This window comes from Nestor notabilis, unplaced genomic scaffold (genome assembly GCF_000696875.1).
Source record: "Nestor notabilis isolate BGI_N333 unplaced genomic scaffold, ASM69687v1 scaffold30888, whole genome shotgun sequence".
Classification (NCBI taxonomy): Eukaryota; Metazoa; Chordata; class Aves; order Psittaciformes; family Psittacidae; genus Nestor; species Nestor notabilis.
In genome coordinates, this window is record NW_009941984.1 from 26,640 (window position 1) to 40,865 (window position 14,226).

The following is a 14,226-nucleotide window of genomic DNA, read 5'->3' on the forward strand; positions in this document are numbered from 1 at the left end:
GGATGAGTGGCAGCCAGGAGGTCACAGCAGAACAAGTGCTTTACCAAAGTGCACCCTATTCCTAAATTGATGAATTATAAAGAAATGGTTCATCTTTACTTATAACTCAGGAAACATCAGCAAAACTGCATTAACATCCGTCATTAAGGGCTGAGTGCTTAGAAAAACATAAGACATCAGGCAAAATCTCTGCTTTTGTAAGAATGGGAACACAGGTCTGGGTATCCTGATCCATTCTGCTGGAGCACCTGGGAGCAAGGAGGCAGGCTTTCACAGGCAAGAGCAGATTAGCGAGGTCATCCCAAATACTTTTATAGAATGAAGGAAGGAACCCATCCTTTTGCCCATTTCAGTGATCAGGAAGCTAAGGTCCAGGGCAGTGCCCACTGAGCCCCCTCTCAGGGTACCCTCCTTCCCCACCCCAAGCCAGCAACAAGGTCAGGTTGTCCCCCCAAGCAACCCTACACAAACTTTGGGTCTTCAGCAGTTTTTGGAAGCACCCATGGCTCCTGTCATGTTGCGCAAATACCACGGGTTCTTCCATGCTGCTGCTGCTGGCTGGAGCCTAATTTTGTGACACCTGCTAGCTTGCTTTACTATGAGCCACTTGATACCGTTTTGATGGAATAATTTTGTTCCTTTTGTGAATAATTAAAGCACCCAAACCATGAAGCTGAATGCACGTGAATGAACACTTGTAGCAGGGAAATACGAACCCGTTCCCACGAATGTCTGTGCAAGAGCCGCAGCCTCCTGGGTGCGTCGCTGAAAGCCTCGCTTGCCCTCTGCTGGGCAAGGATTTATTGCCTCGTAATGAACGCCGCTTCCTGGAGCTTGTAAAGGAGGGATGCAGACTGATGGAGGCGTTAAAATCAGAGGAGTCGTTGCTTGTTAGCCTCTCCAGCCGTCTGATTAGAAGGTGACATTCAATGAAATTACAGGCAGCAATTTATTTAGAACCAAGCAATTAATAAGGGGGAGACGGTAATGTTTTATGCATCATATAATGCAGACAACCTGTGGAGTTAACTTCCACCAAGGGGTCACTGAAGCAAATGCAGTGTATAGGAGGGAAGGAAGTGATGGCTGATTTAATGCCAACTAGCATGCTACGCAGGCTGAAGTGAAAAACATAATCAAATCTCATGCTTCAGGGCATAAATTGAAGGGGTTGAGTAGTGGAAGCACTTATGTATATAAAAGGTCTGATCCTGAGAGGTGCTGATTACCTGCAATTCTTACTAAGCTCAGCCAGTGAAAGGACACTCAAGAATTGCTCGACTTCTCTGCTGGCTGAGTCTGTACTTGCTAATTTTCCTTATTAATAAACCCTGTAATATTTTAGCCTGCTGGCACAAACATTCATTTTGCTACAGTAACATTTACTTCCTTTCACACAACAGTCAAACATTAAAGCTGTTTCTAAAATAAGATTTTATGGAGATAATTTGCGGTGGTGCTGGCAGAGAATTTGTCTCTCAAAATACGCTGCAATTCCTTATCTAGTGAAGGTACTTATATAGCCTCATTATGAAAATATGTGAGCACTTCATAACCTTTAGTGGATTTATCTTCCCAGTTTCCTTCCTGAGCAGGGAAACTGGTACTAACCACACTCTACAGGTGGGAAGCTGCTGCACAAGGCAGGCTGTGGGCTTCCGTTCATCTGCAGTACCTAAGATAGGCCCAGCTGTCCACTTTGACTCTGAGGCCACGGCTCCACAGGCATGTGGTACGCGGTACACGGTACCGGGTGTGACATTTACCTTCTGTACCAAGAGGGATCTGACTGCAGCCCCCAGCCCTTTCCACTGAGAGATCAGATCAGAGATAGAGAGGTCAGGCAGGCTGAATCCAGCCTTCAGTGACCTGCCCATGACAAACAAAGGAAATGTTTGCTTTCATCTGGAATCCAGCTCAGGGGGAAATTCAACATCTTTCCTCAGTAATTTGAGAACGAGGCAGGCTAGTACCTCCTAGGAATGGCTTATGCAGTGCTGATCCTTCTTGGGTATAAGTCAGTCTGGATGGCTTCCTGAAATCTCTTTCCATCCAGTCTGCAGCGGTCATGTCAAAGAAAATTACATTCTTTATCCCAGTAAATTTCTGTAGCTAAGCACCAAATTCCTAACTCCATAATTCATGTCTGTGGGGAAGTGCAATGTGGGTCCCAGGCAATTTAAAGCCTGCAGGTCTGCAGTGCTGGGGCAAGAGTAGCTGGGGACAGTCACTATGAAATTACAAACAGCTCAAATGAGCAAACTCACTTCTTTTTTTTTGTGTTCTGTGTAACCACCTCCTGCTGCTGCTACTCCCCCCCGTAATTCCCATCCTTTGCTTTCCCTTCCTCAGCTATAAATTTGCTGCTTTTCACACCAGGCAAATCTGATACGTTGTGCTAAATATTTTAAATGTGGCAAACGATCCTTCATCGCAGAGTGGCACGATTTCATTACAATGTATTAGAACAACATGACTTTGCCAGAGGGTGTTTGTTGGCACTGTGCCGAATGAAGGAGGCAGCCCAAGTTTGAGAAGTAACTATCAAGTCATTTATCAACATTCGGTCCTAAACTACACAGGTTTGCGCCAGCTCAAGCAGCCTTACAGAGATAAATCTGCAGGCTGAGACAGAAACCCTGAGTACAGACGAACCTCTGAGGGAGCTTCTTGAAACCCAAAGCCTAATCACAATGTCAGATTGAGCTCCTGTGACAAATTCAACATATGCTTTTGGCATTTATTCTGTTGCATTTAGTCTCCCATTTTAGGTTTAGAAGAAGTATGCACTGCCTTTCAGTCTCGTGGCCAGTCTGTGGAAAGCTCTGATTTGATCTCACACTACTGTAGCATAATGGAAGATCTCTGATGAAAAAAGTGGAATCACAGAAAGCAAACGTGTCATCTAGAGCTTGTTTTCCTTCATGATATCCTCATAGGATGGAGGCAACTCAGTTTCCCCAAGGCTGAACTGTGAGGCAGAAGAAGAGGACATCTCCGCAGTCGTGCAGGGAGATCCAGAGAATGGGCACTCAGGTGCTTCACTCGCTGGGGAAAAAGCACAGCCATAACCATACAACGACAGGCATGAAGAGCAAGTGTGGAGTGAGAGGGGTGAGCCTGGGAGGAGCTGCCCAACCACTTGGATACAAGAAAGGCATGGATGTAATTTTTTAAGCATGGCATCACAAAGCTTCTCACCGCAAGCTCCAGATACAAGAAGTGAGAACACAGGAATTTGGGTGGGTTTGGGGTGGGTCTTCCCTGTAGAGACGCTGTTCATGACCACCCAGAAAGCACGCAATACCTTCTCCGGGAAACGCTTAGTCTAATGACAGGATTAGCTTTGTTCTTCTTGGAGGGACTATTGTCTGGCCCAGCCTGCTGATGATAATGGCAATATTCCAGGTCAGTGCTGGGTGCTACACATAGTCATTATAGCTTAGTCTTCAAAAGCCTGGGTTTTCCTGGGGGAATGCTGAGGGTGCCTACCACAATGAACGGTGCTCACCAACACAACTTTCTGACAGACCTCGGGGTGCTGCTGGTGCCTCAAGTAGGCTGGTGCAGTCTCTCCTGAATGAGAAATGGAGGTCACGCGTTGGAAAGGGCTGTCTGCCCCCAGGCAGTGCCTGTGGCTGTGTATGTTTTGGCTGTTAAACACCCTAACACTGAGTAGAAGGTCACACACACTTCAGGAGTTAGTGTGGCCAAGCCCTGACTAGCACCTTCGGGACACACAGGGACAGCACTGAGTTCAGCTAAGGTACAGCTGGGGCAAAGTGGATGTGGCTGGCTTAAGCCCTCCAGTGCATGGTTCAAACATCCCCCCATGATGCCTGGGCTGGGCACCCCACTGCTCACCAGAAACACAGCACCCAGTGACAGCCCAGCTCCTGCTCAAGCCCGGCTTCCTCTCACTGGGTTACGGATGGGCCAAGGGGAAACCCACCAGGGCCAGTGTGGGACTTTGCAGCAGATAGGGACAGGACTAACCGCAAAAGGCATCTGAACTGCTGAGTGCAAAGACAGCCAGGGTGCGTCGGTGGGGGAGGCAGCTCCTCCGTTTCAGCCAGCACTGCAGGCAGCAGCAGATCCCACAGGACAGGAGCAAGGCCAGGAAAAACAACATCAGGAACCTGAGGCAGAGGCAGCAGGGGAGGAACAGTACCATCACCATCTGCAAGCAGCACTGACAGATGGCTGCATGTCTTCAAATTAACATATTCATTAACTTCTTTTGCAAATAGCTGTTAAATGTTGCAGTTTCGCCACCAGTGTACTGGACATGATCGAAGTCCCCGGAAACTAGTGTCTCAGCGCTGAGTGCTCAGCGCTGAGTGCTGGCTGGAAATTCAAACATTTCCCCCTAAACTCGTTCATCCGTTTTGTGCAGCTCAGTTGTCAGCGTACAGTGAGGAGGATATGGATAAATGATTCCCATTAGTCAGTAAAGACAGAACACAGGGACAGCCCAGGAGCAATGCTCTCTAGCTATCAGTCTCTCTTAATGCCTTTCTGTTTCTATATCCATCAAAGAATATTATTTGCTAGTTTTCCCTCCTAGAACAGATCTGAAACTTACCACACATACCAGCTGCTAAAGTTTTCATCGCTTTGCCTGATGCACCTAACAAGGGAAAAAATGAAAGGAACTGTCAGTCCAGTGTGAAGGGACTGTAACAGCTCTAATGCATGCCTACCAACAACAAAGAAAAGAATCACTAGTAAGTAGAGGGTTGAGAAGTTTTCCTCCACCAAGGGAACCCTATCAAAAATTTCTTCATGTAGATGGAAGCAGATGTAGATGATGCAGACAGCAGCCTGAAACTGGCTTGCCTTTCAACACTGGCACCCACCACCAGCATCTTTGATGAAACCCAAAGGGGTGCCAGCCCCCTTTTCCTCTTTTAGAAGACAAGCTAAATGGCCCTTTCCTGGAAGCCCTCATTCCTCTGCTGTGCCAGTGTGCCAGGCAGGAGCACAGCATCCCCGAAAGAGTTGGGAACAGCTGTGGGTGAGAAAACAGAGAGCCACACTCACCTCTCGCCAAGCTCACAGTCTGACGCAGAGCCTGCTATCTGAAAACACACATGTAAATCAGAGAGGGCAGATATGTGTCAGGTTCTTTACAATTAAACAGTATAATTACTGATCTAAGAGTGGGAAGTTAGAGATGAAGAGCCAAAAAGGTGCTTCTGCACATCTCTGGCTTGATCTAGCCTGCATCAAATGCAGTGGAGAACCTCATAGAGAGCTTGATAAATTCAATAATTTGCAGATGAAAGCTAGGCCGAGGGGAAAGCATTTCTTTTGATATGAAAGAGGGAAGGACAAGAGCAGGGACACACGAGCAGGTGTCTGAGACCTGTTTACAGAACTGGGCATCGTTATTCAGAAAAGTCTGTTCAAAATGTCCTGCCACCAAATTCTTGGCTTGTGGCTCATCTTCCAGTAGCTAATTGTGCATGTAGCTGTAAACCGGAGCTGTTTTGACCAGACTTGTGCTCTACCCAGCATTTTCCTTTTTTCAGATAATAGTGATGCATCATTCCCAGAGTCAGGTTTCAGGTATTGCAAATATGTGAACTTGAAACTTGTTTTTCAGGTATATTTTCTACTCTCCAGTCAAGCAAGCTTATTTTTGCAAGCCTTCTTGATCTTTGCCTCAGTTTCAGGTTATCTGGGGAAGAAGTAACCGGAGTGGTCCATCAGTGTGATTCAATCAAATTCAATGCAATTTTTGGCTGACTCACATTATTTGTGTTATAACACTTGCCCAACTTTGCTACAAAAAATTTCAGCTCAGATAGATATAGAATTGCAATAACAGTGGCAAGCAGAATGAGCAAGACAGAAAATTTTAACTTTATTTCTTGGAGAAAACTTTAGAATGTAATTTGTAAATCATTACTTTACTTTGGATTTGCTTCCACATATATCCAAAACGTGTAGAGATTTCTAACTTTTTTTTGAGCCAAACTGGAAAGCTCTGTTCTGTATTAGAAGTTTTTATCAAATACATATAATTGAAAGATATCATATTACATGTCTAATCAACAGGACTTCTTAGTAAGGATTTTGTTTTCCAAAGCTTGTATCACTGTAAGCAGCAAGAAATCACCTCACAAATGTCTATAATGTGCTTGATCCTCTGCAGACACTGCCTTTTTGTCCCTAGTTTCACCAGAGGCCTTTAGGTATAACAAGTCTTTCATATAAAACATTATCTATGAAATTTCATGAGCAGTTGAAGCCCAAATGGGGAATACAGAAAAAGACAGAAGCTTCAACTCTTCCAGACATGTCCTTTTTAAAACTGAGTTAATTTGCCATGTCATATATATACCCTGGTGCAGAATACTTTAATTTTATTTTTACACTTCAGCTGATTATTGGAATAACAGGTCAAAACCAGACAGCTGATTGCTGTGATTACGTGTACCCTGAGTATTCTTTATGGCTGAATGACAACCTCTGGACTCTCCTTTATCATCCTTCAAACTACCTCAGCAAAGCTACCTTAGCGTAGTTAAATTGCAGCAAAGTACATGTGCTCTGAGGTAGTAATCTATCAATGCAGCCACCCACCCACCCATGCTGCTGAAGGCCCATGCTCTTCCATTTCAGTAGCCATAGACAGAATAAAGGATTAAGGCAGTCATGTTTTCTCTGCATTAACTGGAACTGTTATGAGCTTTAAATCCTCTCCAAATCTGTCAGGTCCTCAAGGAATTCTTCCCCAAAAAATAAAAAGAGCTGATGACTAAATTATATAAAAGTTGAAGTCTTTCCCCCACCCCAAAATCCCTAAAATCAGTGTGGTCCCAGTGAAGGGTTTGGTTACCTGCAAGAAGCTTAAATACAGAGCTCCAGTTCCTGTGATCCATGAAGTGAGACACAAAGCTCCAGGTCTCTGCATCACTAGCAGGAGAAACGTGGGAAGAGCTTTATTTGCAGTGGTGTTTTACCCTCTGTAATTCGGAGTTTTTAAAACTTCTTTGCATGTTATGCCTTCAGCCAAAAACCACATTACCCAATGGCTTCCCATGCTTCAGAAAATACCGCTAGCCAGGGAATGAATTTGGGTTTGCATGGACACACACAAACAGCTGCTAGAAGTTAAAGGAACACTAGTTTAAGGTCAGCACCTTGTAGTTATTTTGGTATTTTCATAGCTGTTCACAGATTCCTGTTGCTGAAGCTTAGTTCCATATTAACCCACGGCTGTATTTAACAGGACCTGCTACAAAATCACTGGAGACTATTGCAAGGCCACGCTTTTATTACATGCTGCCTTCAGCTGCAATTCTGGTATTATAGAAAAAGCAGAGCTACCTCCAACCATCTCCTTTGCACTGTGCCTACCACCTCAAATGTGCACCAAGAATGAAGGAAACTCTTCCCAGCCTGAGACAACCACCACCAGCACCTCTGCTGCTGTTATGCAGCTGCCAGGGGTTGGTTTGCTAGGAAAACGCATCCGAAAAAACACACATTCCCAGTGGTTCTCATAAGGGATACAAAATTTCATTGCACAATATAAGAACCAGTTTGATCCTAATAGATACATACAGATGACGCAGTAAAACAGGGGTGGAAGATGCTTTGCTCCGTAGCTCTGATCACTGCAGAATGGATGACCGTGGTTTGTTTGGCTGTCAGTAGTAGACTGTCACTGAAGTTTACAGCCTGTGGCTGAAATGCACAATTAACTATGGTTCTTCCAGATTTAACACAAAGGGTGTTGCTGTGAATATGTTTAGCTGTCACTCCAGAAGTTAAGCATTACGTTGCAATGCCATTACTTCAGTAATGATTGACAAAGTTAAGCTGCTCTCAAGATATTCCTCTGCAGCTGTGCTTCAACTAAAAGGTCAAGAAGTCTAACCAACTCTGATACACATATTCAATCCAGGTTTGTTATTTATTGTTAAAGTTTTGCATAAACCCAGTCCAAACCCTGGTGTTCTCAAATGTTTACTTTCAGCTCATTACCAATTAAAGGCAAGCCTCTGAAATGATTCCCTCTGAGAAAATATCTCTCATAATGGTGCTAAGTGCATGTGTTACATAATATAAGTGGTCTGAACACATTGTTTGTCCTGGTTCAGACCAATCCTTTTCAATTTTGCTCAACAGTAGATTGCCAAAACAATTTCTTAGCTGTTTTCTTAAAAGAAGAAGCTCCTGAAGTATAGAAATGTACACAGCCTTGCTGGGAACCTTGTGACTCTTACAATTTCAGGCTTCCAAGACATCATCTATCGTTGAACTCATTTCAGATTTCTTCTTTTCACAATTACTTCCCTCATGCCAGCACCCAGGGTACATGCAATTTAGAGCTACTGGATGAATCATCCCCAGCCTTTCAGGGAGCAGGTACCACAATGAGATCCTGGTACTGAAAAATACCACATGGTTTCTAGTCTTGATCTGTTTCTAGAAGAAAAGGGGGAAAATTGAATTCTGCCACTGCTGTTTGCCTGGCCTTGAAGCAAACTTTGAAGTTTTCTGCCCATTGGTCCCATACAGAGGTTTCAAGTGGTGGTGGCAATTTGTGGAGCCAGTTCTTGTATTCTCTGTAATGATGTTGAGAGGAGAGAGAGTGGACTAAAAGATGCCCACAAACTGCCCTGTCTTTTGCTTTGGGCATGATCCTGATACTGAAGAGAGCTGCTGCTTCAGCAAGAAAACTCTCCTGGTTCGTGATCTGCAGAGCAGCTTGAATACATGAATGTCATAAAGAGCCCCAGAACTTGCTCTAAGGCAGCCAGAACCTGACACTGAAGGCTCAGAGGAGCTCTGCATTGAAACTCATGGAAGGCTGCAACCCTCCTTGCCCACTGTGACACTGCTGCTTTTGGGGTTCTGTAATATTAAGAGAATCATCTTCTGGGTAGCTGCATGTCCAATGGTAATCTCCAGTCTAGGCTTACTGTCATTCTCCCCACGAAGAGATATGTGCACACGTATGTATGTACCTGCAAGAAGGTAACCCGTGCTCCCACCTCTTCATCCATCCACTGATGCAAAGCTAGGTATCCCTTGCCTCCTCAATCAGTTATATCCACCTCATCAGTGGACATGGGAGGCTGCTCTCTGATAGATGTTAACTCCTGGCCATTAGATTAAAAATCTGTTATTTCCTCATCACCTTATGTCGTTGCTAGGTGACAAATGCATCTCCCAGGCAGCAACAGGGACTACTGCAACATACAGCAATTTATGATTGTTATTTTTGCTTAAAGTGCTCAGTCCTTTCAATGGGAAGAAGATATGTAGTTCTAGGATTATCCAAAGGGTGACTTTTAGAGTTGCCACAGAAACCGCCTCTTCTGGGAGCTGTTTTTTGCTGGACTTCATGAGAAGGGATGCAAGGCTGGGAGAGAGGAAGAATTTGGAAGTAGCTGATTTGACTTGTTGAGTCTGATAGGGATGAGATTGAATTAGGAGTCTGAATTTCAGAAACCGATCTTGTTCTTGTACATCTGTGTGCTAGAAGTGGTGGCCTTCGCTTGCCATTTTCAGTCATAACTTCGGTTTAAGCCACAGTTTCAGGGAATATTCTGGGGACATCTGGATTTTGTGATAGTGGGGAGGAATTCACTGACAAACAGGAGCCCACACAGAGCCCCTGGCATCTCATAAGCACAGTCAGCAGTTTAAACCTGTTTAAGGCTCTTCCTTAGATGCCTTCAGAGCATTTGTTGGCTGCTGGGAATGACTTTTGGGAAAGCAATCACCTTGCTAAGCTATGACCAGCTTATCTGTACAGTCCTGAATGGGACTGTGAAAGTCTTTTCCAGAAAGAAAACAAGGAAGGAGAGTGGCAGAAAGAGAGGTAGGACAGACACAGGGAAGGACATGAGACAGGATGGAGAATGCACAAAGATGTGATGTGGAAGGGAGACAAGCAAAGACAGGACAACCCTGCTCTCTACATGAAGGTCAGCTGACAAGAGTTAATTAAGGATGTGTTGCCTTTTTTACATTGCAGTGCTTTCACATCACCACCACAATCAGTTTTTCCTCCAGCCTAAGTTCGCTGGGAGCTCTCCCCTCCCTACACAACTTCACTGCTGTGGCTGGCTCAGTCTTCACTTTTGCAGCTCAGAACCTAGGCTCAGCCAGGCTGCAATGATCCCTCCTATCCAGTCCTGGGAAGACTCAGGCAGGTAAATTCAGTTTAGCCCAAGAGAAGAGCAGGGTAATGGGGAGGACTGAGGATTGTCTTTCTGAAACACAACTGGAGCAGCTTTGGCCTCATCTTCACAAAACAAAAGCTGCAAGGGGCTGCTTGCTCCCTACAAACACAAGAATAAATCCAGCAAGAGGAGAGCTATTTAAGCTAATGTCCAGTGCTGGCATGGGGACAAATGGAAGCAAACTGGCCATGAATAAATCGAGGCTGGAAATGCAAAGAAGGTTCACACCATCCAGAGCAGTGAGGTTGTGCAGCAGCTTGTCCGTGGGAGGAGTGTGGGCACAAAACCAAATGGCTCCCAGGATGGAAGGCATCAGGCTCCCACAGGGGACTTAACTGCTTCAGCGGAACTGGCTGACCCAGGGAGTCTCTTCTGACCCCATGGAAACCACTCCGCTTGGCCTTTAAACCCTTGAACCCATCCGCACACACAGGAGTCAGCCAGCACAGCCCTGGGCTTGCGTGAGCTAGGAAGGATGAACTCTTTAAAATAAGCCTTGGTAAAGCTGACACAGCCTGTTGTCTTTCAGAAGGATTATAACTAGTTGCTGCTCACTGATGAATACGGCCATTTGTGAGGCTGTGCGGGGGACGTGCTGCATGGGGAGAAGGAAAGACTCTGGGCACTGATTTAAATGAGTGCAAACAAGGATGGCATTGTTCTGCTGCATCCTCCACAGGAGCAAGGCTTTGCAGGTCACCCTCAGATCTGATGCAACTGCAACTATCTCCGTTGTTTCGGATCGTCCAGAGAGCCCTTGTGTTTGTCTTGGTCTATCAGTAGGGAAAATCCAGCAGAGAATAGAGTCAGTGAAGCCTTTTGCCTGGCAGAAAGCTAAAGGAAAAGGAATCTCCTTTTAAGTTAGTTATTTGCAAAAGGGATTTCTCCTATATGTTAATGCATATCCCAGACTGAGAACTGCAGAAAATTGTCTTCAATACTTACATGTTCATAGAGCCTCAAATCCTTAAAGCACACGACCATGGGAAGTCGAAACTTCAAAACTATCCGAAGTATAAACCCCATTGAACTGTTGTGAGAAATTGCTGTGAATTATCCAAATATCTCTGTTCCAATCCTATAGTGAAAACCTGAAATAGACACTGCAATAACTGAAATATTGAGCAAACGTGAAAAGATTAAGGCAGGAGATTTCTTGCTCTGGAATTCACAGGGGGAAGAAACTTTGAGAAATGGAACTAACAAGCATCTTGAGTATGCTGAGAACTCTGGTACCAACCCACCATTAAAACCAGAAAACAGCGCGCAGTGTTTTATGGAGAGCTGTGTTGTAGTGGGGCAATGGGAAGCTGAAATTCAGTGCTTTGTTGAGTTTTTTTTTTGAAAACTTGTGTTGAACCCCCCCAGAAAGGGCCAAATCAACTGGATTAGTGCTAACCTTAGCAGTTGTTTGGCTTTATGGGAGAATTTAGAGCTCAGAATTACATTTGAAGATCTACTGCATCTAAGGAATAAATTGTAGTTTGGCTTCTCTTATTTCTGGCTTGGACATCAGGACTTGCAGTAATTCCCAGATGACTTCTCACTGACTTCTCACATAGCCATGAACATTACAGCCCACCTGGAAAAAGAGTGTAAGAGACCTTTCATCTCACAAGCTCCCCAGAAAGGCACTGTACCTCCCACAGAGCATGTCAAAAATCAGTTCAAAGGGCTGGATAACCCTCAAGGCTGAAGGAACAGAAAAGCAGAATTAAGGATAAAGTTGATAAAATTAAAAGCAGCTTGAATAAAGCAAAAGATGAAGTACACCAGAAATACAGTCAAAGTAATCACCAGCAGAAATTTACCCCTTTATTTTTTTAATGTGAAATTGAAGCTTATTACAGCTACTTGAATCCTGAAGCCTGCTGCCATTTCCTTGTGCTCAAACAGGTCCTCTTACTTTTAATCAGTTAAATTTGTATTTGTATTTTAATCACTAGGAATTATATTGGGGTTTTAATTCTTTTTGATTTATCTTTTTTTGTTACTCTTTTGCCAGAAGCTAGGAAATTACAGTTAAAAAATTAAATGTCTTTTGTATTTTAATCCCTGTAATTTACTTAGCTGCTGGATGTAAAATGACAAAAGGAGAATAAATTGCTTGAAAGCAGATAGAGGCTTCATTTTACCCTGCATTTGAGTTACTGATATCACATTGGACACCACATGGGAGGTTTTGGCTGAGAAATTAGCATGAGAATATCTGGCACATCCTGAAACACATTTTCAAGGAAATTTTCCAGGCAGAACCACTTAGCAATGAATGCTGAAATACATCCTGCTGCCACATGTGCTACTTCACCAGGAAACCCATGGGCCTGCAAGAGGGGCCACATGGGCACAGGGACACATATATGCCTCTTGGTGCCTGCTGCAACACCCAGACTCCAGGCATCAAAAGTACAATGTGCTGTGTCCCTGAAACAGTTTCTATCTTTTCAGCATAAGGCTTCCTCAGATTTTCCAAATACCTATTGGCTGTTGCCGCAGTTGACTGCTGATAGCTTTTCCTTGCATCTTGAATTCTTGCCAGTTGCCCTTTACAGGTTAATTTTGAATTGTTGAGGGCCTCAGCAGAAGCCTGTCCCTGCCAAACACTGGGCTGCAGGCAGGAAAGAGCAGTCATTTCAGGCCCTCATTTCTCACAGGCAGAGTCAGCTCAGGACAGGCTGCAGCCAAACGCCTGCGTACCCAGAATTAGGGAAGGCACTTAAAGATTCAAAACCACAGCATCAGCGGGCTGCTCTCTAACTTTCATGACAGGTGAAAAGTAACATGCTCTGCCTGGGAACCTGGTGAGTTGGTGCTCAGGGTGAGATGCTGCATACCCCCCGCCTTGTGCTCTCCAGCATGCTGCAGCAGCGTAGGTGGCATCACAGTAAGGGTGAGACTATGAGGCTCCCCAGGTTTGCACCCTCTCCACAGCAGCTCCAGACCCCTGTCACACAGCCAGGCTGCCCTCTGGCCACCTGGCTCAGCTCACCTCCTCTCCAGGCTGGTGCCAGGGTAAGAAATGCTGGCTGATAGACCAGATGGAAAGTTGCATCTTCCTCCCTGCTCTGCAGGAGTTTGCTGCATCTATAAACAGAGGGAGATGGGGATTTTTCCAGTGCAGACAGGGATTGCAAGTAAGACCACGCAAAAGCCATGCCTTGCATCGCCCTTTCTCCCCCTCACCTCGCAAATCCCCCACCAGCTTTACTGTTCCACTTACTCTCCCAGTTCTTTATCTTCCCCAGTAATGTGTCTGAAGAAATGCTCATGTTTTTAAATTCAACACTTTCAAACAGCCAGACTCTGCACACATCTGGCTTTAACCTGTCCCTTAAAACTCATCCTTTGATTTCCCCACAGACTCTTACTCCCTCAATTTCTTGATGGCCAAGCAGTATTGTCCTAGCAACATGAATCTTCCCAAGCTCATCTCCCATCCCTAGAGACATAGCTTTAATTCACCAGAAAACATTACCTTACCCTGAAGAAAGGTTTTCTATTCCCTCTATCTCACACAGGGTTTCGCAGCTCTGGAAGCAAAAGCTGTGGGATTCAGAGCTGCCCTTAAAACAGGTGAGGGTAATTGTGGAGGACCTATTTAGTAGGAGGGGAAAGTCAACTTTCCCCCACATTTGCACTGATGGTAATCTTTTTCTTCTAGAGTAAGTAAATGCCAGCTGGCCATTTCTGTAAACTTCTGTTTGGTTTGGTTTACTGGGGTTTTGTTGTGTTGGTTTTTTTGTGTGTGCTGTAATAGCACTTGAATGTACAAGGTGCTAAGGGCTATATAAATGTAAGGCTCCTGATATATATGAGAGTTTGAGTGTCAGAAAAGTGACATTCTTCTCACTTCTACATCAATTAACCCCAACCCTATGAGAGAAGAAGAAAATATTTATTTTAAATTGCCTCTTGTGATGCTTGGCCACAGTTTTTGAGTGACAGAACAGAATCTTCCAGGGTCTTGGTGGCACCGCTGAGGCTGGGACCCAGGAGTGCTGAGGCTCAGCAGTGTTCT

General features: G+C 44.7%; 1 protein-coding gene across 1 annotated transcript; it reads right to left on the reverse strand.

Moving 5' to 3' along the window:
* Positions 1-2,905: 2,905 nt before the first annotated feature.
* Positions 2,906-6,922, reverse strand: TMEM207 (transmembrane protein 207). The gene is made up of 5 exons (XM_010021167.1): positions 6,848-6,922; positions 5,044-5,081; positions 4,586-4,630; positions 3,997-4,139; positions 2,906-3,048 (listed from the first exon to the last, which is right to left on the reverse strand). The coding sequence occupies exons 1-5, from the start codon at positions 6,920-6,922 to the stop codon at positions 2,906-2,908; spliced, it is 444 nt and encodes a 147-aa protein (XP_010019469.1).
* Between the last annotated feature and the right edge of the window lie 7,304 nt (positions 6,923-14,226).

Bases quoted from the DNA above. Each gene is read 5' to 3' on its own strand.
- TMEM207 (XM_010021167.1), bottom strand. From the start codon at position 6,922: ATGCAGAGACCTGGAGCTTTGTGTCTCACTTCATGGATCACAGGAACT. The intron at 5,082-6,847 runs GTAACCAAACCC...GTGTGTTTTCAG, and splicing joins TGTATTTAAGCTTCTTGCAG to ATAGCAGGCTCTGCGTCAGA. The intron at 4,140-4,585 runs GTAAGTTTCAGA...CCTCTGCCTCAG, and splicing joins TTTAGCAGCTGGTATGTGTG to GTTCCTGATGTTGTTTTTCC.